Raw genomic sequence first — 27,273 nt, 5'->3', positions numbered from 1 at the left:
TGCAAAACATAGTGTGTTCTCAAGGCATTTATATTTTTATTGTTAACACATCTATTATGTAATGTATGAGTCTTTCTGTTATTATACTCTCCTGTGACTAACTGGAAGGATGTTCCCCGAACTTCATATGTGTATGTGCAATTCTCAGCGAGCTGCGTGCTTGCCTCGTGCTTTCGTGTATTGCCGCCGGCTCTCCAATAATGGATGAGGCCTTAACGTTTCATACCTGCTGCGGTAGTATTGCCTGATCGATAAGCGTCCAGTTACTAGCACGTGTGGAAACTGTCTGATGAAGATGCTCAGACAAAAAAAAACGAACAATATGATTATTATTATGACTAGTATTTGTTATTATAGCAACCGATCGCTAACACGGAAGAACAAAAAGTGGACCATAAGGACTAGAACGAACTTACCTTACCAAGGACAAATACCATCATGGAAAGGAGGTTTCAAATTTAGCATATCTATGTTTAGGTAGATACATCTACTGATATAACGAAAACAGTACATTTCATTATCATCAGCCAATATTTTGCCATAAACGTGCTAATCTTAAAATTTTCGTTTTTTTTATTACATTTGGTAATTTTTCTCATGGTTAGCAAAAAAACAATGGTAGTATATACGGAAATAAATTTTCTAAGTTTACCTTTTTTCTAAGTTTAGGTTATTAATTTTGGAGAATGATAATCAAGAACTATCTTTCTGATCGTTATTTGTATTGACAAATAACCATGTTATAATATTAGCTAAATCTCGTAAATATTCAGATAGATTGCATTATAGAAAAATGTTTAGGTGACTAATGGCATAAAATTAAATTGTTGAAAGACATCTTCTGGATAAAAAGCAACGAAGTGATTGAAACAGGTGGCCACTGGGACGTATTGCTTGTGATAAATTATCGAAAGTATCCACACAAGGGGATTCTATAATAAATAAGCCCCAAGATCATTGTGGGAAAACATCAGTCATGAAGACCAAAGATGCTAAAAAATCTTGCATTATCTGACAAATGTAACCAAAGGAAAAGTGTGAGAACATCTCTGGCTTAATATTAGAAATTCTATCGAGTGAGATTGGTGTTGAACGCTCCGCCCAGGGAAAAAGAAAGGTTTGTCGCCCCTTTAAAATTGGCGGTAGTTAAAACAATAATTTGAATTAATTTAATAATAATTAATTTGACATTAATCTACCTGAGAAGATATGTCGTCACGCATCTTCGGTAATACTGGCTTTAAAATCACTGTGTATACATTTGGTTTGAAGCGCAAGCCTGTAAAAAATATGCCACTCCTATTTACTTAAACATGCAATTAAGAATTACTATTAACGCATATATAACAGGAAAACATGCGATGACTTCCGTTTGTAGTTAATTTGCTATCTATACGTTCGATAGAACCACTGCTTACGAATGTAATGGCGCTTAGCTTCCATAAAATGGGGAGCAGCTTCTATATGCGTTGAACGAAGCTCATATGCATATACCGTAGGGGTGAAATACAGTAGATCCAAAAAATACAAAGATATCTCCTTGGCATCAGCTGATTTTCAATGCCATTTTTACGATACGCTCGTCAGCAGAAAATTGGCATCGCGGACAGCGATCGAAGCGCCAGCTGTTACTCCGCTAGTAATAATAAATTATACTACTTGCTACTACTCAGTACTTGCTTAATAATATTTTAATTCTTATGCCATGTTAGCTTCCATAGGACACATAAAAACACATTGTGAAATCAGAACAGTACATCGTATTTCATTAAAGCCGTAATTCTATATGGCTTATCTAGGATAGCAGCCGCATGATATTCTTCGAGGAACACCTATAACATTTCTTATCCGGTCGTCGATTAATTATAAATTTTAAAAAAGTTTACAACGTCCACTTATGAAAGCGATAAAGAAGTACTAGCGTTTGTGATCTGAATGGTATTAGTGCACTAAGAGAAAAATATAGGAACCACGATTCTTAGCGTATTCAAGAACTATCGTCCCATCGAAGTGTTGTCTGCAAGCACAGTGTATGCGGGACCTATGTTGAATACTAAGTAAAATGAGGTACGACAGTTAGAAATGCTGCTTCAAAGTAAGATATCATACGAAGAAGCCACCGACTCAGTGTGAGTTGTTATGTACTGGTTAGATTGAGACAAACGCTCGTAACTTTTTTTTTTTTTTTTACTTAAGTTACTAAAAGGCCTCTCATTGTTTTGTTCGAATGACCCGAACAAAAGCGGGTGTTGAAGCTTTAACGCGTGTTGCTTAAAATCATAGAGCGTCAATTCGATTTCACCACAAAGAAGTCAACGTCAAAATTGTGCTCTTTGGCGAGCCAGACCACTGTCTTTGATGCCACGGGTAAAGATTTCTGTCTAAAGAAAGCAAACAAAAACCTAGAACTTATTGATTTCTAAAAGGGGTCTCAGTACATCTTTTCGTTTGAAGCCGTGTTCCGGCCTTTGGCGATCCAATTGGCTCAAAGATAGAAGTTCATGCAAAGATTAATTAGCTTTGTTGACGAAAGCATTTATTAAATAATATAAAGGCAATCATAGCCGCCATGCGTTCGACGGTAGTGACTTTAACCTTATGTCTCATGCAAACAGAACCACCTGTACAACAGATTGTTCTCCCCCTATAAGTTTTTCTGAAACAAAAATGTTTTCATTGGGCCATATTATGCAACTAAGCAGCAAGCCAAATTTTTAAGTGAGTGTTTTCTCACCTTATATATATATATATATATATATATAGGAACAACATATGACGGAACTGTGGTAAGACTAACGAAAGACTGAATTAAATTCAAACTATAAAATTAACGTGGAAAGCTTCGAAAGTTATAGAATTTAAATAAACTTAGCTTAATTCTCACTAAGCCCACGTTTACTAAGATTATACTTTTATATTATTTAAAATTGTTATTAAATTAGATACCATTCTAACGGAAAACGTCACAGAGTATTTATTCTTGTATATGGAATAGCTAAAAAACGGTTATGAATTAGCTGCCTACATAAATAAATGCTGCAAGTTTTACGTTGGATACTGACTCAGATGGCTGTCGCTTTGCAGCAGCAACCGAAAAATGCAGCTTGTCCCTTGAGGCATCTACAACACAGTCGAGCTTTACAGCAAGTAGCCTGTTGTATATATATATATATATATATATATATATATACATATATACCCATATAGGTGACAATTACGGCATTTAACCTAGCGCAGACAACATGCTTCATGAATGTTGAAGCTTGTATTTTGATGAAATGCTAAAATACGGAATAAATGAGTTATCTTGTGTTATCTCATAGAAGTATGTAAACGAGTACCGTCACGAAGCTTAACAAAACGGCCGTAGGAAATTCGTGCTCGCTCTAGCTGTTTACGCACTACATACACACCTACAGGGTTTTAAGAACACAGTTTCTATTTGGCTTGTTTGTGCTTTGGTGTATACGCTTTACTAGCATTATGGTCAACCTTCTACTTCATATATTTATATCGCTACGTTATTACTTCGAACTTCTTTTTTTCGTTAAGAGTGCTTGAAATATCGAGTAGTTCGTTAAACATTTTAGAAAGCCGTGATTGATATAATATTGTTGTCTTATACGTAATAAAACGCGTAATTTTCCTGTACGTATATATACTCGACTATACCCTCTTGGAAATAATCTACAAATTAGCATTTCAGTTGGTATTCTTTTTCTTTTCAAAATACTAAAATAAGCTCTTTGTAAATAAGCTCGTTGATTTCACATTATATCTTTTGTATGCACAATATAAGCTTGTCTCGTTTAAGCGCGCGAAATTTTAAATCCATTACTGATACCGTTACTAGCCAAGGAACGTGTGATGCCTAGACGCAACTCTCGCGATCGCAGACAGCTATGTCTGTTTGAAAAGAATGAATATTTACAAGAACGTAATTAATAATACCCAATATAGTTTAGTAAGTCTAGTTTGGTAAGTAAGTCCCATACTCTAATCCAATAAACAAAGCTTCAATATTAAATATATATTATTTATTAAACTGGCGCGACGGGCGGCTTTATGTGAGTTGTCAACTCGTTGAGTTTCAGCGCTGTGATCACGAGAAAAAATGGTTAGTACCTAAATATCTGCAAGTTCTAAAAGGCAAAGGCCCTTTTGTGTAGCTATTCTGAACGAAACCTGCACCTTTTCAGAAGGAAATACTAATTTGAGCCAAATCATTGTTAATACTTTGAAATGTAATTGCGAAATCACTAACCGAGGCCGACGGCATATTTCTGTCATGTTGGCTATAATATCATTATTTTTATCTTTTACTGATCGCTTCCTAATTGGCCAGTTTCAAGGTATCACATTTTGGGTAGTATGAGTTTGCGACAAGTCGGCCTTGGTGCCTTTTTAAAGCTAGAGAGCTGAAGATTTGGCAGTAGTAGTGAGTTTGCTGCCAAAGTTTAAATGCTTTTTGAACTAAGGCGAGAAACTTCTAGGAAAGTTCACTATATTTTACAATTTTAGACACAAATGCTGCCCAGACCTAGGATGCATTATCGACAAAAGAAAACGGTTTAAAGTTAGTTCAGGAAATTTCGATGCGGAAGATTCTCCTCGTACTGGACGACCGATTACGAAAAGGGATAATGAAATGAAAGTTGAGCAAGAATCGATACTCGAGTAGCCGTCATATTGCTAAGGAACTAAACATCCCCCACCAACAGTTTCAAAACATTTGAAGAAAGCTGAATGTAGAAAAACCTGATCTATGGCTGCTCAGTTTAGTCAACCGCAATTCCATCTACAGGATTCGAAACATGACACAAAAGCAAATCATCTCTAAAGCGGCTAACTGCAATTGATAAAAAAAAAAAAAAAAAAATAGATCATACGCAACATTAATATGCAGATAGAGAAAACAATAGAACAATGCACCTCATAATCTGTGGCAAAGTCCGGACTGACGCCAACCAGGCGATAGGATTAATAGGCGAATAGGACTGGAAGCAGTCGTGCATTATGAGTTGCTGTGACATCGCAAAAGACAATCCCTTTGAACCCTCACTGTCAACATCGAACGACAACAACCCATTCCAAAATATCGGCTGAATTTTGTAATCTGAAGGGGCACCATCATCCATTATGACAATGCCGGACCACATACATGTTTACATTGTTGCCCACAAAAATGGACACCATTTCCATAGAAAATTTTAATACATCCGCTGTATAGCTCGAACCTTCCACCAACAAAGTAACATCTATTTCGACATCTGCAAAGCGCCTCCAAATATGGTGTTAATTTCAATAAAGAGATGCAAAAATTGCTTGTCACTATTTTTGTGATCGAAATTACAGAAGCTATAGAATGATATGATAATGGTGTTGCCAGAAGACAGGCAGAAGATCTTCGGTTAAAGTAGCACATGTCTAGTTTAATTATATTTATTTTAAAATAAAAACGTACTTTAATTTTACTTAAAAAAAAAGTCAACACCTTTTTCATCAAACCAATATCGTAACAGTAGATTCTTTAAACTCGATTGAATCATGGCTGAAGACTTATAATGGCCCATATTCAAGTAATTCAATTACCTAGATTATGGGTTGTTTACATAAAAACTTTTTGACGGCCTTAGAATTCAAACGTATCATTCAAACATGGCACGTTTTAAGTATATAGTTCGCAAGTAAGCGAATAAGAGAACCACGAGAGTATTATACTTGATTGGTCAAAAATCTATGATACTATGCCTTTTCATTCCATAGACGTACACAAATTGTATCCTTTTCCCAAACGTGTAGTTCATGATAAAAATATGTCACTCTTCAAAGCTACATAAAAGACAATTTGTTTCATTTGTCAATTCCTTTCTGTTGGAATCCAATGTCATCCGAATCAGCTGGGATCTCTATTTAACAGCATTACAGACTGAGAGGGGAGATTGACTACTGCCATCGGATCATCAGGTCGGGGTCACCCTGCTTAAAATCCTCGTCCCGTCAGACGAGTTAACCATTTGTACAAAAATATGAGTCATCGTACGTTCTCTGAACCCGACAAAGTATCGTCCGCGATGTTGTTTATATGCCACAAGCCGTTCTTCTTCTTGGAATATCCTCTTTGCTAGAGCTCACCTGCTCCAAATACTTTCATGATTCAATGATGAAGAATATACTTAAGTAATATTACGCCATCTCCTAGAGATGATCTCATTTCTCTTATGTGTTTTTCTCTGATGTGGGGTGACTGCTATACATGTCGCGAGGGTCTACTGTGCCATTCTTTCCAGGTCGGCAATGCAGAGGACATAGACGTCCGATGATCTACTAATCTTTTGAAGATAGATAGCTTAAAAACACTTCACTCTCAGAACTAATTAATATTATCTCCCACTTTTTACCACTTCCTTTAGACTTTGCTTCCGCATCATTTGTCGGAGATCGCGCTAGTCCCAAGGAATCGTGCCTACCAGGATCAAGGCCACCAACGGATTAATAAGCTTAGATAACCCTAAACGCAAAAATTTTCTGACCACTTCTAGGTAGCATCTGGACCGTGATCCCAATAGGTATTGTCTAGAAACGTAATTGACTTTGCTACCGCCATGAAAAACCTCTTCTTTCTTTTCTGTGTACCATGTATGCTTGGCATGTATCCTGGCAATTTTCATGGTGTTTCTAATCGCGTTTGTGACGCTCTGCTCTATGTGGTGCACACTTCCGTTGCGTGATCGGGTTGAACACCTAGAAATTTCGCCACTTTTGTCAGGTTTATTCTCTCCCCGTTCAAACGGGATGCAAAAGGCGATTATTTCTTTCTGTCGATAAGTAGTGTAGCCTTTAATCTGATAGAAACCTGCGTTCTTTCTCCTACTTTAAGAACTCTCCAGTGTCTGATTTGTTTTTATGTGAAGTAGTTCTGCCATCGGGGCTTGAATTGTAACAACGAGGTCATCTGCATCGACAACGATGGCCATTTCCAAAACAGAATACTTAGCCTTAACAACCCATCATACGTCAGGTTTCGCACGAGAAGACCCAGGATAGGCCCTTGGAAAAACCTTGCATACAATATCTAGTTTCTTTACTAACTACCGATCTTTCCCACAGGTCCCAGACATACGGCAGAACACCCCTTTCTCTGGTAAAGTTCCTAAGCCCTTGCTCTATTATGGCCTCGATGCCCTTCGCCAGTGTCCCCATGAGACGACTTTGTGGGAGCCTTTATCCTCAGGGTTAAACACGGCCTCATGTTTATGCCACTCTGGTAAGAAACGGCCTGAGTTGAGAATCGGCACAGCAACTATAACGGCCATGTCAGGGAAGTTCTGGAAAAGAGTTCTTATAACTAGGGCCGGGATTCTGTCTAGTTCATGCGCTTTACCTGTTTTCATTCGTTCCTTCGCCTCCAATACGTCTTTTCTCGTAAAAGGTGAGATTTCTTCTTCAGTGTCCGTATCTGTGAACTAAGGGTTAGTGAGATGAGAATAAATATCCTAGTATCTTCACTTTTTCTTCTTCTGGCAAAATATACTTCTTCGTTCTACCCGCTTCCCCCTTTATGAGCCCATAAAAGCGGTCCCATGGGTCTTTCTGCATATGTTGCAGAAAACTTCTTCAGGGAATGTTCCTGCTGTTCCTGATCTTTATCTTAAATTTCGCTTTTCTTAGATTATAATCTTCAAAAGCCTCTTAAGGCCCGTCTAGGTTGTTACCGGCTTTGACTCGTAAGTTTTTTCTAGTTCGGTTTCATACTGCTTGACCGTAAGAAATTTTTTCAATCCACCAATGAGTTGAATTCTATTTCTGACTTATCCCACAGGACCTTCTTACTTCGTAGATTTCTGCTAGGAGTCGGTGTCAATCTGCGGCACTCTGCGGGTCTTTGGACTTAGCGTTTTATAGTCTCCCTATCTCTTTTCTTTTCAGATCTATCAGTGAAGCTCTGCCTGGAATGTACAGTGAGCCCTATAGCATTATAATCGTTTAGCACTTGTTCCTGTTCTTGCACATTCTAGCCATCAGGGTGAGTCACCTTTTTTATATGTGATAAAAAAACTCACCCGGCTCTGAAAGTCACCAGGTCGTGTTTAGCATTGCAAGGTTCTGCGTACTAATCTGTCCTAGCAGCTGCCCACCCCTCCTACTTATCGTACAAACGCCGTATACCTCTGATGTTGAATTTTTTTCTAGTCCCCAGCAATATCAACTAACATACCACCTACTTTAACCATCGCCACCTAAAATTCTTTTGAAGTTTTGTATAATCCCTTTCGCTCCTTAGGTTTTCCAGAAAAACTTTTCGCCCGTTTCACTTCCCATTGTAATACCTTTTCTGTCTTTTATGCATGCTGTGCTATCGAGGCTCTATGTCTTTTGTTCATTGTTCCATAGGTTAGTGTTAGGTTCACCAAGAATTACTATGTGAGCACTTTCGTTCTAGGTAAGCTCTTTAAGTAGATCGTAAGAAGTTCTACTTCTGTTACAGCTAGGCTGGAGAACTGATCATTGCTCAGTCGCTCTAAGACCCTTTTCTTTCATTGTTCTTGTCACAAGGGTCATATCATTTTGTTATCTTCTTTTTTCTTTGGTGTACATGGCTGTCTCAAAGTTACCGCCCTCACCACCCTGCTTTGAGGAACTAGGCACTGCAGCCAAATGGCCTATATTTTTTATCGGTGTCGGTATCTTATTAGCAAATACCCATTCCATTTACTTGCATCTGCCCGTGACTTTCCTCTGCGATGTTGTCTCTATAATTCGGTCAGCTTGTAGAATTTGTGGCAGGAAGATTCGTTCTTCCAATCCTTTAGTACAGCTCAGACCAGTGGCATCTTTTCATTGCGGAAGTCTGGTCGAAGAACTTAAGGGCTTTGTGCTTCATCTTTTGACATCGCACGCCACTCGGCACCATGACCGACCTTGCAAAAAGAGTACCATCTTTGGTGTTGATTTTTTTACGCTAAAATATGAATTTTAGCTAAAGAAACTTTACACTAATCGACGTGTATCAATCTCCATGAAGGGTTGGCGCTAAACAGGTAGTATCTTAGGTAAAAGCACATTTTAGATATTTTTAGTGTTTCACTTAGAAAATCTTTTAGAGAATATTTTTAAAAAAATGTTTCACTATAATAGTTATCGCTTCAACTTTCCCATTGAAACCTTTTAGAAAATTGCTTAAAAACCCGAAGCAAATTTTCAACTTATTATCGCATGAAAGGCGCAGATGCTACATTCTTTTTTTCTGCTTTACTTAAGTCTAAATACTTATTTTAGGTATAGAGCTATGCCTAGCATTTCCATTCAGCTTATCAAGGTCCATCGATTGGTATGAACACATACTTTTCACATAGAACACTATGCAAAATTTTTCAGTCTTCAAACGGCATATTTGGGTATAAAAGTATGTATCAGCTCGCCGAGGGTTTTAGGTTCATATCAAAAACGCTTTCCTTTTCCTTCTACATTGACCCTAACGTAAATATTCGGCTGCCATTTTGTTAAGAGGAAAGAAGTATACGCAAATTTCGTTAAAATATGGCCTATCTCGGCTCCCATAACTTTCCGACGGACATATAAAAAAAAATGATCCATAAACTATTATGCGAACGAATCAAATTAGCATAAAGCCTACTAAGGAAAAACTGCCAAAACAAAAACATATTTGTACATTCGGAAAAAAATTTAATGGCATGGCCCATATTTTATCAAATAAGAACCATTTAGGCAAAAATTACCGACTCATCACAAAGTTACAAAAAAAAAAAAGAAAACGACCTTGTCCTAAATGCAATTTTCTACCTGTTTTGAAAGGCTAGAAAAAAAAACAAGCGATTTTCCAATACGGCATTTTGTAAATTATCGTAGCGGTTATCAAGTAAATAGCAAAAAAGCGACTAGTTTTTCCAAATTTGCATTATGCTCTATGGGAATAAACAAACCATTCCCTTATGGGGACAATACTTGGCCAATCAGTTTCATCTTTAAGGCAGATCTTATCAGGAGGAAATTGTAGGGATGCACTATACTTTTGCGCGCTTGAAAGGAACAACAAGAAAACAAACGTTCGTCGTCTACGATTTTTCAGCTAGTTTATAGACCATACCAGCTTGAAGTTTCTGTTCGGCTCTAATCCGGAAATCTATGTGGCAATAATAATGTCTGTTATTTTCAATTCGGAAAAATGTTACGCCCATCATCAATACAGTATATGGGATTTCGTTTAGCTGACGTCTTTTTTTGTTGAAAACAACGAAACACCGTGGCATATGGGTGAACATTTGTAGGTGGAATCAAGATTATATAAGAAGTTAAACACCGTAGTGTCTTCAAATCATTGAAGTGTACTTAGCGCAACTAGTCGTTTGCTGTTCAGGAGAGATTTGGATCACTTTCAATAAGGGCAGTGCAGTCAAGTGTGTCATATGTCTGACGAGTTTACAAGACGTTCATTTCCTGACCCCTATGCGACTCTAGAAGTAAGACGAGCGGCAACATCTGATAAGGTAAAAAAAGCCTATCGAAGGCTCGCCCTTAAGTGGCACCCCGACAAAAATCCACACAACCTTAAGGAGGCCGAGCAACGTTTTAAAGAAATCTCCCAAGCCTATGAAATACTGTCTGTTGAAAAGAAGCGTCTTATCTGCGATAAGCACAATGAGCGGTGGGGTCCTGGAAAAGACAACCCCAAATCGAGCACTGACTTCAACCAGGGATGGAAAGAGTTTGAGGAGCTGTTGGCTTTATTCGACATCCGTAAGCCAGAAGAAATATTTAAAGATTTCTTTCAAGATGAGCAGCTAGCCAAAGATTTAGCAGAGCTCTGTGGCAAAGCGATAAGCTGTATTGTCTCGTCTGTCGCGGAAAATCTGAGAAAGCACCTGAATTCCGTTTAAAGTACATTTGTATTTCGTCTGTTTTTAATTAGAGAATATTTGTATTTCGTTTGTTTTTAATTAAAGTTAACTAATTAAAGAAAATAAATTAGTTAACAAACTTAATCTTAGCGAAAATGTTTTAGATATAGATTTCGCGTGTTTAATTAATTGGAGAACATTTGTATAGATTTCGCGTGTTTAATTAATTGGAGAACATTTGTATAGATTTCGCGTGTTTAATTAATTGGAGAACATTTCGTTAGTTATTAATTTTAACTAATTAAAATAAATTAGATAGAATAAATTAGTAGTTAAACTTAATCTTAGCTTAGATATAGATTTCCACGTGTATGGATACCGAAGTTTGAAATGCGGTGTAGAGAAATAATTTTCCCCATGTTAGGTAGTAATGAAAATGAATTTGAGTGAAACCACTTTCTCTATATTTGATGGTAATGAATGAAAGAAGAAGCTGAGACATACTTAACCAAATAAAAAGGATACGCAAACACCGAAGTCTGAAGTGCGGTGTAGAGAAATAATTTCCTCCATATTAGGTAGCAATGAATAGAGTGAAACCATTTTCTCCATATCAGATGGTAATGAATGAAAGGAGCTGAGACGTACTTAACTAAATAAAAAGGATACGCAAAAAGAAATAGTGATTCTGAATTACTGTGATCTTCTTGAGAGATGAGTGAGACTTCTGAACTGATCTTGGAAGCGTCCCGCGCTCGAAATTTTCGGCCTAGTGGCTTCAGTGGTAATGAGTAGAATCGAGGTAAACACGAGATAAAAGCTCAAAGATATGCGTAATCAAATAAAATGAATATGCAAGAACAATGAATCATTATACTGAGTTTTTGAAAGCTACCTAACCTATACAAAGATGTGTTCTCTGAACTTTTTACACATGATGCCACAAAATCTATGCATAAATTGTTTACCTTACCTAGGAAGCTAACTTAAATGGGGTGCCATTTTTTGATTTTGTTTGAGCGAATTTATTGGCTGGTGGGTAACTTTTAAGGTATGAAAGTTTATAGAATTTAGCTTACTAAAAGCCGAAGTATGAAATAATTGCATGTTGAGAACATCAGTCCAAGATCTATAAACGATAATAATCAGTATCAGGAAATGAAAATAGCAAAACTCCTCTTATAAATAAGAGGATCTTGGCCTTAGTAGTATGACGACTTGTTATAGATGTTTCTATATTGTTTGCTCATTAGAGTTAGATGCAGTGCAAGTGAACGGTGAGAGTGAAGTGGGAAATAGGCTTTGTAATGGCCCCTCAGCATATCAAAACCAAAACACAGGTTCGTCAAAGGCTAGGAACTGCCAGCGCATAGCAGCGCTAGAAGCTACTCCTGATATCATTCGAATAATGGACGGGCAACCACAATCTATAGTATCTGAAGATGTCTGTTGTCTAGCAAAGTTACTTTTAAGCCCTATTAAGCCATAGTTGGCAATGTCGTCCATGATTCACGTGTTTCCTAATAATAATATCTTATAACTAATAGTAATAACAAAATTCTAAGTCTAGAACGTTAAAGTTTGATTCTGTTACGCACAAGAGTTGGTCTTCATTGACGGCTCTATCGAATACATTATACAAATAGTAATTAATTTATATTAAGAGCACCACAGTTATGGTCTTCAGTGAACGGCGGATTATGGCTCGCATGGATGTGTAAGATAATTAACGAAATCAGACAGATCAAAGGCATATCTCTTATATCAAATACCGTTTATACCTAAGTACATACAGCAGCTTCACTTTCTGCCTGGGTGGCAGCAAGTCCGCGGATGTATCTTTCGAGACCCATATAGCTGGCTTTCCAGTCACAATCGTTCCAACTTTTTAAATACACTTTATATACAAAAATCTAGCCCATTAGTTTAAAGCTCGTTATAAGTACGTGACGTACCGTGGGGCTCGAAGCAGCTGTTTCCGACTTCGCAGATGGAAACTTTCGTTAAAATATAACCTACCTCGGCTCCCACAACTTTCCGACGGACATATAAAAAAAAATGATCCATAAACTATTCTGCAAATGAATCAAATTAGCATAAAGCCTACTAAAGAAAAACTGCCAAAACAAAAACGTATTTGTACATTCGGAAAAGAACTTAATGGCATGGCCCATATTTTATCAAGTAAGAACCATTCAGGTAAAAAGTGCCGACTCATCACAAAGTTACAAAAAAAAAAAGAAAACGACCTAGTCCTAAATGCAATTTTCGACCTGTTTTGAAAGGCTAGAAAAAAACAAGCGATTTTCCAATACGACATTTTGTAAATTATCGTAACGGTTATCAAGTAAATAGCAAAAAAGTGACTAGTTTTTCCAAATCTGCATTATGCTCTATGGGAATAAACAAGCCTTTCCCTTATGGGGACAATACTTGGCCAATCAGTTTCATCTTTAAGGCAGATCTTATCAGTAGGAAATTGTAGGGATGTACAAAAAATTTGCTTAGTCGGATTTTAAAGAAACCATGCAATATAAATGAAAATAATAATCGATCTACTCATAAATACAAATCAATCAATTGACAAGGGAAAAATAACACTGTACGAAATACCCGCACTGTTAAAAATTTTTTTGTCTAATTTTCATTCTTAATTAGTTTAGTAACTGCGTCGCCTGGATGCGCCCCATGAAAGGGTGAATTGAGGCCAGGTGAACCTTATCCCCCCCCCCTCCACTATACTTTTGCACGCTTAAAAGAAACAACGAGAAAACAAACGTTCATCGCCTACGATTTTTCAACCAGTTTATAGACCATACCAGCTTGAAGTTTCTGTTCGACTCTAGTCCGGAAATCTATGTGGCAATAATAATGTCTGTTATTTTTAATTCGGAAAAATGTTACGCCCATCATCGATATAGTATGTGGGATTTCGTTTAGCTGACGTCTTTTTTCGTTGAAAACAACGAAACACTATGGCATATGGGTGAACATTTGTAGGTGGAATCAAGATTATATAAGAAGTTAAACACCATAGTGTCCTTAAGTCGTTGAAGTGTAGTTAGCGCAACTAGTCGTTTGCTGTTCAAGAGAGATTTGGATCACTTTCAATAAGGGCAGTGCAGTCAAGTGTGCTGAATGTCTGACGAGTTTACAAGACGTTCATTTCCTGACCCCTATGCGACCCTAGGAATAAAACGAGCTGCAACACCTGATGAGGTAAAGAAAGCCTATCGAAGGCTCGCCCTCAAATGGCACCCCGACAAAAATCCAAACAACCTTAAGGAGGCCGAGCAACGTTTTAAAGAAATCTCCCAAGCCTATGAAATCCTGTCTGTTGAAAAGAAGCGTTTTATCTACGATAAGCACAATGAGCGGTGGGGTCCTGGAAAAGACAACCCCAAATCGAGCACTGACCCCAACCACGGATGGAAAGAGTTTGAGGAGTTGTTGGCTTCGTTCGACATCCGTAAGCCAGAAGATATATTTAAAGATTTCTTTCAAGATGAGCAGCTAGCCAAAGATTTAGCAGAGCTCTGTGGCAAAGCGATAAGCTGTGTTGTCTCGTCTGTCGCGGAAAATCTGAGAAAGCACCTGAACTCCGTTTAAAGTACATTTGTATTTCATCTGTTTTTAATTAGAGAATATTTGTATTTTTAATTAGTTATTTTAATTTTAATTAAAGTAAATAAATTAGTTAATCTTAGCGAAAATGTTCTAGATATAGATTTCCGCGTCCGCGTGTAAGTTTGAAATGCTGTTATTAATTTTAATTAAAGTAAATAAATGCGGTTATTAATTTTAATTAAAGTAAATAAATTAGTCAAACTTTGTTCTAGATATAGATTTCCGCGTCCGCGTGTAAGTGTGACGAAAATGTTTCTAGATATAGATTTCCGCGTCCGCGTGTAAGTGTGACGAAAATGTTTCTAGATATAGATTTCCGCGTCCGCGTGTAAATTTGAAATGCGGTGTAATTAATTTCCTCCATGTTAGGTACCTTAATTTCCTCCATGTTAGGTAATAGAGTGAAACAATTTCCTCCATATCTTAACCAAATAAAAATGATACGCAAAAAGAAATAGTGATTCTTGTGATGTTCTTGAGAGAAATCTTGGACTGTTCTTGAGAGAGGAAATCTTGGACGTGTCCCGCGCCCCAAATTTCCGGGTTGGCTTCATTGGTTATGGTAATAGAATCGAGGTAAAACCTCAAAGATATACGTAATCAATATAATAATAATAATAAATATGCAAGTAAATAAAATGAATATGCAAGAACAATGAATCATTATACTGAGTTTTTGAAAGCTACCTAACCTATACAAAGATGTGTTCTCCGAACTTTTTACACATGATGCCACAAAATCTATGCATAAATTGTTTACTTTACCTAGGAAGCTAACTTAAATGGGATGCCAGAAAGAAAATTTGTTTGAGCAAATTTTTGGCTGGTGGGTAACTTCTAAGGAATGAAAGTTTATAGAATTTCGTTTACTAAAAGCCGAAGTATGAAATGATTGCATTGTTGTTGAGAACATCGGTGAAAGATCTATAAACGATAATAATCAGTATCACAAAATGAAAACAGCAAAACGCCTTATAAATAAGAGGATGTTTCTCACCTCAATAATCGTATGACGATTTTTTTATTCATGTTGTTTGCTTGAGGTTCAGTGCAGATCAACAATGAGAATGAAGTCGTAAATACGCTTTGTAATGGTCCCTCAGCATATCAAACCAAGACACAAGTTTGTCAGAAGTTAGGAACTGCCAGCGCATAGCACCGCTAACACCATCATTCGAATGGTGAGCGCGTAACCACAATCTATAATATCTGAAAATGTCTTTTGTCTAGCAAAATTACTTTAAATAAAGTTAGCAATGTTGTCCATGATTCACGTGTTCCTCAATAATAATATCTTGTAACTAATAATAATAATAAAATTCTAAGTCTAGAACTTTAAAGTTTGATTCCGTTACGCACAAGAGTTGGTCTTCATTGACGGCTTTATCGAATACATTATACAAATAGTAATTAATTTATATTAAGAGCACCACAGTTATGGTCGCGTTCAATTGTTAAGTGAATGGCGGATTATGGCTCGCATGGATGTGTAAGATAATTAACGAAATCAGACAGATCAAAGGCATATCTCTTATATCAAATACCGTTTATACCTAAGTACGTACAGCAGCTTCGCTTTCTGTCTGGGTGACAGCAAGTCCGCGGATGTATCTTTCGAGACCCATATAGCTGGGTTCCCGGTCACAATCGTTCCAACTTTTTAGATACACTTTATATACAAAAATCTAGCCCATTAGTTTAAAGCTCGTTACAAGTACGTGATGTACCGTGGGGCTCGAAGCAGCTGTTTCCGGCTTCGCAGTTGGAAACTAACTTGAACTACGACGCAAGTACATCGTCTAAACATTGCTAATTGTCGGATGAACAAAATCAAGATGTTCTATATTTTTTCCAAGATTTTCCGAAGCACGTTACCGTAAAGAAAGCCTACTTTCTGTATACATACTTTACTGTCACCTAACTTACAAATAAGTGGTTTTGAGTTCACTGCTACAGATATTGTCTCAGGCACCATGACAATTTTCCGATCGGTGCATAAGACTGAACGGCGCTAGGCCGGGCCAATAGAAGTTCATAACGCACGTTTTTCAATCCTTTGAAACCATGATGGCACAGATGAATTTGATTCGTTTAGTGTCAACATGATTTGCTTAAAATGGCAGAGATAGCTCATGTGCATCTTCATCTGTCGTTTGGCCATGTATGTGGTGTTAATTCGAAACACACCACGACGTATCGGTATAGTCGAAAAAATGCTTCAAGCCACAGGTTGGAGCCTGTTTTCGAATACCAGTAGGTGTTTTCTTTCGTTGAGAACAACGAAAGTTTGTGGCAGACTATGGTTGAAAACATTTGTGGATACAGTCAAGATTGAGTGAATGCATCTATGCAAATTATTCTGACCGAATCTTCGTAGCACCACTTCACGCAAATAGCACGTTGTTCTCATTCAAAAGAGAACGCAGGCGCTCGCGTGCTGGCGTCCCACACTCAACGAACATAGAGATTCCTTGGGCCAACATCGAATGGCTCATACCAGAGCATTTACGAGACTACCACAACGTGACCTCTACGCCGTTCTCGGAGTAAAGCGAACCGCAACATCTGAAGAAGTGAAAAAAGCGTATCGAAAACTTGCCCTTAGGTGGCATCCGGATAAGAATCCACACAATCGCGAAGAAGCAGAGCGACGTTTTAAGGAAATCTCTGAAGCCTACGAAATTTTGTCTGACGAAAGGAAACGCCGTATCTATGATGCCTATGGAGGGCACCGTGGTATTCCGGCCAGTGGTTCTGTCCGAGCGGCCACCAGCAGTCCTTGGCCTAGTTCATACAGCAGCCGAGTGTGGGACAAAGATATAGAGGAGTTTTTAGCTTCATTTCGGTTCCGGAATCCAGAGGATGTGTTTAAGGAGTTCTTTCGGGACGACAACTTCAGCGACCTTGCCAGCTTCTTCGGCAAAACAATCAGGATTAATATACAGTCGGGGCCACAAACAAGGCCTGGCTATCGTTCCCCACATTATCACAGAAATGCTACAAACCCTTTTGCTAGAACGAGCACGCAGTCACCAAGCAGCAGTTCGCCTAGCGACCCATCCCCAAAGACAAGAAGTTCAACGCGAATGGCTAAAATGACGAGCGTGCATTTCGTAAATGGCCGAAGGATCGAAACCACTCGGTACATGGAAGGCGGGAAGGAAATTGTTATCACTAAGGAGGATGGCGTCGTGACAAAGAAAACTATTAATGGCAAGCCGGAACCACTATAGTTGGAGTTAATGCGAGCAAAAGGCCAACGGTGCTGCATAAGGGAAGGTGCGTTAACGTAACGGTTAGGTAAGGTCTACAGATAAAAATGAAGTAGATATACGCGCAAAATTGTGGCGACAAAATATACTCTACCTAAATCACGCTCGGTAAATTTCAGTCAATGAAATCATTTTCAAAGAAAGTTTATAAATAAACTTTCTCGCATATTTAATTAGCTTTCCATAAATTACTTTACGAACAATAAAATAAAATAAAACACGGCGTACATGACGCCATCGTAGTCTCGCTTATCCCAGGGCCCTATCATCCATCCTTCATGCAGAGCCTAGATTAATTTTGTAGATGATTTACTTGCTTGCTTTGGCGCATAAGCCCAAGATAAAATGCGTAATCGCGTACCCAGGAAGCTAGAAACTAGGCGTACATTCTAAGTGGCTTTTGTGGGAACTCGTTATTGACACTTGGGTAAACACTACTACGATCTTGGAAATAAAGTAGATAGTGCCGAACGCTATCTTTCTTTTGTTCTGAAACAATTTTATGCATAAAACGTTCCTATGAACCTGCATAAAACGTTCCTATGAACCTGCAGAAAGGTCAAGGAACTACCCATGCTCAAATGAAGGACAGATACATTAACCTAAATCTTGCTCTTATGAGTTGAGTTAGCTTTTATGCTTACGCGACTTTTTAGGTGTTTAGGACAGATTAGGCACAAATCCTGTGGAGAACGGATCAGCGCAGTTGCGTCTACGGTTATATTTATTTAATAGTTGATTGATATAAATATTGATAGTTGAGATTTGAAAATTTGGTGATTTTCTCGAATTGGTTGTTTTAGGGTTGATCCCGGTAATTAAGATAAAATAGGAAAATAGAAAAACAATTTCACAGATCTTTTAGCGGAAAAATAGGTGGAAAGTGAGTTCGATTATTTAATGTCGCTTTTAATAGTAAAGAGAAACTTGACAGTAGTAAATAACTGTAAAGTAGCGAACATTAGTACTGCGACTGTTTCAAGGCAGGGTCAGTCGTTGATACGAAGTTCTAAACGGCATTGATAATATATAACTCTTCGCTGTCTTCCCAGCAGTAAATTGAATTTATTTACTGCTGCTGAAAAGATATTAGGAAACAACTTTTTGGAACTTGTATAATCCGTGTATAGTTCGCTAGTGGTGCAGGCAGTTAACTTTCGATGCATTTAGGACCCCTAAAAGTTTAAAATACTACTAATTTCCTCTAGGAAGCTAGCACACAAACAATTGTGCCATACGAAAATATCTAGATAAATTTTCTAAAATTATATGAAAAGGTAATTACATTTGTGTATCTATGGCCAATGTTGAGGATGACACATTAGCATAAAAATCTAATTGGCCAAATTGAAGAACATAAACATTTAAGCCGTATCAATCAATTTGATACAGAAGTTTTTATTAAATATTTTTATTCAAAATGATGACTATTTTTGCATAAGCTGGATTGAGACAAAACATTGGATAGAAGGTTTCAAGTGGCGATATTTCAACCATTCATTTAACGCGTATGTCCATCAGCATTTCCGTAAGCACAAAGCCCATGTAGCTTCCGCGTGGCCTAGCGATTGTGTACAAAATAGATAACGGATTCTTCCGCGGGAGATTTTTTTCGACGACTGATTGCCACGATTTTATGGATCCTACGCGCTTCGTCTGCGAACATTCTGTCAACTTAATTAAACATTTATTCATGGTCGAATCTATTTTTTCAGTTGTTTCTATTTCTAAGAGTGCAAGTGACGAAGACCGAAAAGATTCGTCGACGGTCAAGAAGCCTACAGGGTAGATACCAAAAACAAACAAACAAAAAAAGTCCGGTATATATATGCCAACCAATGATACAAAGAAGCCTTAAAAGGAACTTGGAACACTGTATGTCAAAAATATCATCATCGGCCGAAAACAGGCTTCGCGAGTAGACCTCAGATCGAGGACTTCGATTTGTGTTAACATATTTTGATACAAACCCGAACATGTAGAAATTAGTAAACATCTTTAATCAATTCGTTTGTATTCACTTACCTTTTTTTGTTTATGTAATTGCACCTTACCACGTATAGTTTAGAAAATTAATTTAATTCCGTGTAGGCGAGGTACTGGATGTGATCTTATGTTACGTACTACTCCTGAAACAAGCGCCCCTCCTTATTTAAATCAATTTGCGATTTTATTGTCTGATGATTATGTATTGTAGAAAAATTAAGACTGCTTAACACTTGTGGCGAAGTCGACATTTCACAGGTCGAGATTTAAGCGTTCAGGTTCCTACTTCGCCGGATTGCCATGTTGTCATTGTTGAGATTTCTAGAAATTCTGTATTATACGATTTTGTACAAGATCGATTAGGCATTTTTGAGCCTACACAATGATGGTGATTTTTCTTATCTTTCCTGGTAGTACTTCTTTACGAAAACAACAAATCTATGCTGTCTGATGAATCATGCGCTGCCTCTTTAACTAAGACGGAACTTCGTTCTCCTACATGTCATAACCTACATGTCATGGGAATCTCTATCTAGACAGGAGGTATTGGCAGCTACGAGTCCATGCATTTCAAAGCAGGTATGATTGGAATGGCTGACTACCGCGTCCGCGGAGAGCACACATCACTGATCTGTTGATCTTGTAGAGTTCGGTCTAGATAACTGCTCTAATGACAGATAATCTAGAACAAATACCTGAGATTCGTCGCAATTTATACGCGACGATGACATTGTTAACAAAAAACTGAGATCTATGGTGGTGCCAATTGTTATATATCTCGGTAGCGCCTGTTTTTCGATGTCTTAGCCGCCGACCTGCTCATAGGACCGTTCATTTAGACTTTTTTAAATGTGTCAGGCTTTACTTCAGGTAGCGCCGTTAGGTGTTCCATCAGACGGTTGGGTTCTGGCGCGAGACACTTATATAAACTGCTATGACTAAAATAGCTTCATAAAAGATCTTTTCGCTATCTTACTAAGGCGTTCTATGAAAATTAAAGGTGAAATTTCATTCGCAACCTTTTAAGCAGAAGGGGAAATCTGTTTAAGACTTCAGTAAAAGTTGTATTCGGAGTAGCGAAGCCGCTTTGACTTCTTGCAGTGACCAACAGCAAATTACAACGGCATCTCCTTGCAGCCGATGAAAGTAATTCAATTGAAATTCTTTGTACAATTTTGTACAAACAGGTTGTGAAATTTCAGTTGAAAGTTTGGAATCGGGCTTCGAAAAAAAAAAAAAATATACTGTCCAATACCTAGATGTACGATATGTGAGACGGCTACTCGACGGGCTCTTACTCAGAAAGTGGAGAAGGTCCATTGAGAATCAAATAATCTTGGCGTAAATTAGTCGATTCTCAAAGCTAGAGAGTTTAAAACAGCGGAAAGAATAGAAAATTATTTTATCTTACCTAATGTTTAGTTCTGTTTCGGCAGTGATAAGGGCGTTCGCCAGGGCTCGTCAGGAGCAGTAGTTATGTTGCGCGTTCAGTAATCTGCTTATTCTCCTGCCCCTATTACTGCCCCTGCCTATGCGCATATTACTGATGCAGTTGGAACACTACAAGTACTCCTATACATATCGTATATTATTGGTTGTCATGCATGTAATAAATATCCATATATTATTTTTGCATGTATTCAAAAAGCCAAAATTGAACTTTTTTAAAAAGTTTTTTTGGGGCATTAGCTTTGCTTCGCTTTACCTATTTGTCTCAAAGGCCTAAGGCGCTTTGCCCTCAAAGTAATTAATTTTAAAAACAACAAATTTCCGCCTAAATATCCTACACTATTATCATAGTTCTATATTCGGAAACGGTTATGGAATATCGGTTGTTGTAGAACACAACTTATCGAGCCAAGTTTCCTCAGACTTACAAGAATGTGTGATTGTCAATCATAGCCATTCCGACACAATAACGAATCTTAGTAATTCGTTAGAAAAAGCTGTACTACTATATTTCCACTATTTTCATGATGCTTTCGTCTGAATAAGCTCCGTGAAAAAATAGGCAAACGACGAGCCAAAGAAATGACTGCACCCGAAGATGACCTGTACGAGATTCTAGGAGTCCACCCAAAGGCTACCGAAGATGAAATAAAAATGGCCTACTACAAGTTAGCTAAACGATACCACCCAGATAAGAACCCGAATAACGCGACAAGAGGTGAACGTTTTAAGCTTATCAATGCAGCATATAAAATTCTATCTAACAAAAAGCAACGCCGTGAGTACGATCTAAGGAAGAGCGTAGCTAGGTCTGACCAAACATGGGTTCATGACTTCGATGACTTTTTCAATTCTGGGCATTTTCAAAACGCACAGAGCCCTATAAACTTATTTCAGATACTCTTCACATCGTCATTGAACCGTCACGGACCTATTTGTTCCGGTGATGATCGATTTCGGCATCGATGTGGAGAACATGACTGCCGAGGTAAAGAAAAGAGACGAGAGCGCCCAATCAAAAGCTTGTTTACATGTCTTCGTCAAGAAGCCAGTAATCGTCATGAGGACCACGCCCAGGAGGCGTCATGGATGGCTGATTTTTTCACACAAAAGATTGGCGAGGAGACGGTAAATACTTCTAAACGTGGGAGCAATAGTGCTGCGACCGCGTACGAATGTACAGTACAAACTATTCGAAACAGGAATGGTAACGAATTCAGGGTACAGCGAGTGAAAACCGAGTGGAACGGAGAAATAAGTTCACAGACTATAGTTTCCAGGCACATCCACGGAAAGCTGGTAGAGACAATTACAACAAATTGCAATGGTGTGGAGACAATTACAGTTCGTGAAGATGGCGTCGTTAAAAGCCGAATGGTTAATGGGAAGGAACAAAACCCAATCAGAAGGTCAAAATAGGAGGGCTTGCCGTCCTTTTGGATTTCCGGCCGGCAAGAAGCTGGTCCAAGTCGATAATTATTTTCGAAATGAAGAGTGCGTCTGTCGTTTACAAACAGTTTAAATTAATGGAATTAGAAGTTCAAAATAGGTTGTTAGATCTGCAATGAGAAACAGATACACACCTTCGAACAAGTACTGCTTGTAAGCAAGATTCATATTTATACACCAGGGCTGTTATTAGGTACAACCCTTCGATCAACAAAATAATAGTGTTCTATCAAATAAGGATAACATATAGGTATAGGGGGCGCCACAGTTCGCATGGAATCCGTCTTGAAATGAAATTACGCGCATTGTTAAATGTGGTCCTAATAGCATAGGACTTAAGAAACAACTAAGTATATGGGTCACGGTAGTTCGTATAGTACGTGATAGTCATAGACGACAAATTGTTCACCACTTGGCCATTTACGGGTACTTAAAAACGCAATATGGACAGTATTTCCAGTGTTTAAATGTTCTGTGCAAGGAAACAGTATCTGACCTTCCTGTTATACAAATATAAATGTATAAATTATAGCTCTACTACTATTATAACTCTACTACTGTTAACGAAGATAGAGAAATTATAAATAAAGCATTTACTTTTCCTCTAACAGCATAAGACTTAGGCTTTTCAAATTCATTAGATCCATGAGAAAAAAAAACCTAGCATACACACAACTATAGCAGTTTTATCTAGGTGTAGCTGGCGTTGGATCATTAGGCATCACGTGTATTTAGGCCAACTAGGTCCAATTTGATGGCGTAGCACTAGTACTAATTGGTGTCCATAAAGACCTAGGCTAATTTATTATAAAGTAAGTCATAAACTTTGGTGTATACTTAAAAACTTGATTATGAAATATATTTGATCCTGGCGCATCTGTATGATAACTCTTAAACGCTGTCGGGACCGATCGTTCTGAATTCTTGGCTATTTCATCTAACGTTAGATGAGCAAACCCTTCCAGTTCAATACGTAAAATATATTTTAGAACTTTAAAATGAGTATATTGGTCGTCGACTCCTATATGTATATCTTGCAACAAACTCCTCCAAGATTACTATACGCACTCATAAATCCCAAAGTTACTTAATCGGAAGCAGTTCCTCTGTGAGAACGTACGAACGTACTGGGCTCGAGTCCAGCCACTTCAGCAATGCTTTTTTTTTTTGGTCATGAAGAGGAGAATTAATTGCTCCTTCCAAGTCGTTTCTATGGCCTTGAGATCGGGGTGTTCCGAATTCTCGAAAGGAGCCAAACTTCGAGCGATTCCTATTTTCTGTTCGCCGTGCGGCTTCGATATAGTTTAGATTTAACAACGTTGAGGTGTACTAAACCGAACATACCCTTGGATGTGTAGAGTATTAGTCGAAGGAGCAGAGTCGCAGCCGAGGATGAGGTGGCCATTTTGTTCGACATGGTTTCCTAGTTGTATGAGTGTTTCGATATCTTCTGTTGTCTAGTTATTAACCGTGAAACACCAGCGAGCGTGTGTTGGGTTCGACATTTGTCAGTAATATTGCTTGCTGAGTTGTGTCCTTTTACACAATGAAGTGACTGCTTAGTATTTCTAGTCACTTCGCGATACAACTTCTCAGAATCTTAGCAAGGCGAGTGACGGAGGGAGCGGCTATATAAGGAGACCCTTTTCAAGTGGTTTATCCTTTTATCTCAAGCACCCGTAGCGATAACATCAGCTATTGAGGTAGACCCTACTACTCCTACCACTAAAACACAGTGCACACAACACAACAGCTTTAGAAAAGATTCAGGATATGATATTTCATAGGTGGTAAAATGACTGAATAATATATCCTTGGGGGCCAGCTTGAACGTCTTTGAATACCGTAATGAAATCTGATGTATTTTCGCGCGATTGCTTTCTTTCATTCTTAATTTCCTGAAACACCTATGAACAGTTATTAAACGGCCACACCTCTCTGGACTCGATGATGCCTAGAGCAGCCAGAACGTTTCCTGCTTGCCAACTCTAAAACCTACGACGGGAAGGAATTAAAGAATACTGCAGCTCAATGGCACAGAGTTCCCTGTAAATCTATCTAAAGGGAACATTTTAACGATTCAATAGGAAAGATCGGGACTCCGACAGGATCGCCCCTCCCAGTAAATTTTTTAATCATATGAAGACTAAATGAAAGGTTACGATGCTTCAACAGTTTCAGCTGTCTAACGTATTTTCATCTGTAAAATCAGCATCGAACAGACAAATAGACTTACTTAAGCAATTCTCAGAAGCCCAAGTACTTGTCCCCATTATAGGGTTACACATGTTAGGTTAGTTTTGGTAGTATAATCTTTCATAAAATCATACTACACTATGAATTTTAGTATTGGCAGAAGGAAGTTTGAATCGGAAAGAAGCAGCACTATAGTTAGGTTGGAAACGTAAATTCAGAGCACGTCTTTTCCATTTCTGTCATCTCGATCTTCACTAAATGAAGTCAGTGAATTGATTTTGATTTAAAGTTATCTAACTTATCAGGGAAATGAGCCATTCCCTCAGGCAGTACTTAATCGCGCAGCAGTGGTAGTCGCTTTGAGAATGTATCATACTCGAATACAAACATGGATAGTGCAAAGGAATATTATAAGAGAATTATGACGTTTCCGTGACGCTGTCCTTAGAATTATTGTAGACCTTAAAGTGGTGAAAATGATCGTGATTACCACAAGCGTATGTATGTATCACTAGTAGATTGTTACGGTTATCCAATGCCGAACTTACTGATCGCACTATCCATATTGGTATCCGATTTATAAACATCAGTCGAAATTGAAAAGCAATTTATTTCTTGGCACGTATTCTCTGCTCAGGCTGTTCCATAGCGATTTGCGCCTGTTGATGGACATTTTTACTTTTAACTAAACCATCTTCACGAATAGTAATCGTCTCAACACCCTTATCATCAACTAACTTTACAGTTTCCTGAAGCTTTCCGTTGACTCGTTTTGTGTATGTGGTCTTCGAAGTCTTTTTGTCGCCATCTCGAGTTTCCTCTCGTCTCTCACTGACTATATCGCCATTGTTATCTCTATACGTTTGGCACACACGCCGAAAAATACATCGTTCAGTCCCGTTCACTCCCTCCAGTGGATTGGCGAACATGTTTCGAAAAAGATTTTCAATGGGATCCCCAAAAGAACTCTCATCAGCTATACCGGCAGTTTCAAAGTAGCGCGGTCTTCTTCGATCTGAGCCGAAAACGTTGTTGGCCCTTGTTCGCCTGTACTGGTCCCTTCTTTGCTGTCTGCGCCTGCGCCGTCTAGCATTGAATTCGCTAAGCGGAATTATAATAGACGGAAATCTAAAGGAGGACATGTGGAAGGGAGTGAACAAATTACCGAACATATCGAACGGATCCGAATGGAAAATGTCGTTCATACTGGAAAACTCAGCAAACCTTTGCTTTGCATCGTACTCGTGACGCTTAGTTTTATCAGACAAAATCTCATATGCAGCACTAATTGCTTTAAAACGCTCGCCCACAGCCGCATCATTTGGGTTTTTGTCGGGATGATACTGTTTCGCTAAACGACGGTAAGACTGTTTGATTTCCTTGTCGGTGGCTTGCGGGGTTACTTCCAAAATTTTGTACAAGTCGACGCTAGGTCTTACCATTTTGTATCCCTGTCACAGGTAATCGTTATATGCTTTCAGTGTCTATAGCCCTATTCTACGTCATCACAGTGCAGTACAAGAATAGGATGGTGTGATGGATCTAATCACAATCTTGACTAACAAAAATCCATCACTTCGAACGGCGTCGTTTTTCTATTCTAACGATTAGAGAAACCCGAAAATGATTAGATTTCATCAGAAATGAAGGCAGTAATTTCCAAAGGCGGATCTAGTAAACACCACCGATAGTTTCTATTAGCTTAGTATAGGCCGTTTCCACCCTCGGAGAGGGCAGTTTTTACTATCCTTTTTTTTTTCTTTTTTTTTTTATATACATAATGGGACAATTTGAAGAGTCTTGAAGAAGCAAAAGCAATTTTTACCGAACACAGTGCTGACAGACGTATTCGTTTGCTTGAAAAAAGATCCTAGGGAAAAACTGAGAAATCATTTGAGGCCTACCGAGTCTGGTAGGAGCGATCTGGAAAACAGTAAGGCCTAGGCGGAACTTCTATTTACCCTGTATATGCACCATGAGTTCATTCTAACTATGTCTACACATTTTTGCACCTGGCTTTCGATGAGATGTATCGAAACATTTAATAAGTTCATTTACCCAGGGTAAGGTTAACCGCGTATTTTGAAACTGTAGTAACAAGGTATTACGTAGAAGGAAAAATACTGACTCTTAAGAAACCAAATGTTTCTCTACCAGTACTTAGATAAATTCGCATATGTGGGCGAAAGTTGTAGTTTTATTATGAGTTATTAGTTTAATTAATAAATAATAAAGTAAAACCGAAGCAAACGTACAGATCCTCGTGAAAATATGGCATATAAAATACGATGCAGCCGTATGAGCCAGCCCGTTCTTCTAACGAAGAAGCACTTCGCTTTGAGAAAAAGTATGATCGAAGCTTTTGAGATTCTAGTTAGTTACTGGATTTTATTTAAGCAAGTTTGATCACAGGGTAGGCCACAGTTAAATATTAC

At 38.2% G+C, this 27,273-nt stretch overlaps 4 protein-coding genes and 1 long non-coding RNA gene across 8 annotated transcripts in view; 3 read left to right on the top strand and 2 right to left on the bottom strand.

Annotated features, from left to right (window-relative positions):
• Positions 1-27,273, top strand: part of LOC111248418 (calcitonin gene-related peptide type 1 receptor-like) — a 146,427-nt gene that overhangs the window by 3,717 nt on the left and 115,437 nt on the right. The gene's annotated exons all lie outside the window — the stretch shown is intronic.
• Positions 17-24,939, bottom strand: LOC147759041 (uncharacterized). 3 transcript variants are annotated; one of them, XR_015319552.1, is made up of 3 exons: positions 23,987-24,939; positions 1,200-1,279; positions 17-286 (listed from the first exon to the last, which is right to left on the bottom strand). It is a non-coding gene; the product is annotated as an uncharacterized LOC147759041 (long non-coding RNA). The 3 variants fall into 3 exon arrangements; XR_015319555.1 differs by lacking the exon at positions 23,987-24,939 and adding an exon at positions 1,419-2,367; XR_015319553.1 differs by lacking the exons at positions 1,200-1,279; positions 23,987-24,939 and adding an exon at positions 417-574.
• LOC111253503 (dnaJ homolog subfamily B member 3-like) lies at positions 10,228-10,913 on the top strand. Its single transcript, XM_022812984.2, has one exon. It carries the CDS (start codon positions 10,428-10,430, stop codon positions 10,896-10,898), a length of 471 nt encoding a protein of 156 aa, XP_022668719.1. The 5' UTR covers positions 10,228-10,427; the 3' UTR covers positions 10,899-10,913.
• On the top strand, positions 16,549-19,611 carry LOC111245568 (dnaJ homolog subfamily B member 8-like). Its single transcript, XM_086978091.1, has 2 exons — positions 16,549-17,765; positions 19,474-19,611. The coding sequence occupies exon 1, from the start codon at positions 16,973-16,975 to the stop codon at positions 17,717-17,719; it is 747 nt and encodes a 248-aa protein (XP_086834217.1). The 5' UTR covers positions 16,549-16,972; the 3' UTR covers positions 17,720-17,765; positions 19,474-19,611.
• Positions 25,447-26,280, bottom strand: LOC111253498 (uncharacterized). The gene has a single exon (XM_022812972.2). The coding sequence runs from the start codon at positions 26,278-26,280 to the stop codon at positions 25,447-25,449; it is 834 nt and encodes a 277-aa protein (XP_022668707.1).

The sequence above is a fragment of the Varroa destructor genome, unplaced genomic scaffold, assembly GCF_002443255.2.
Source record: "Varroa destructor unplaced genomic scaffold, Vdes_3.0 BEIS01000001.1, whole genome shotgun sequence".
NCBI classification, from domain to species: Eukaryota; Metazoa; Arthropoda; class Arachnida; order Mesostigmata; family Varroidae; genus Varroa; species Varroa destructor.
The sequence above is the reverse complement of the archived record's forward strand: the minus strand, read 5'-3'. Positions and strand labels throughout refer to the sequence as shown.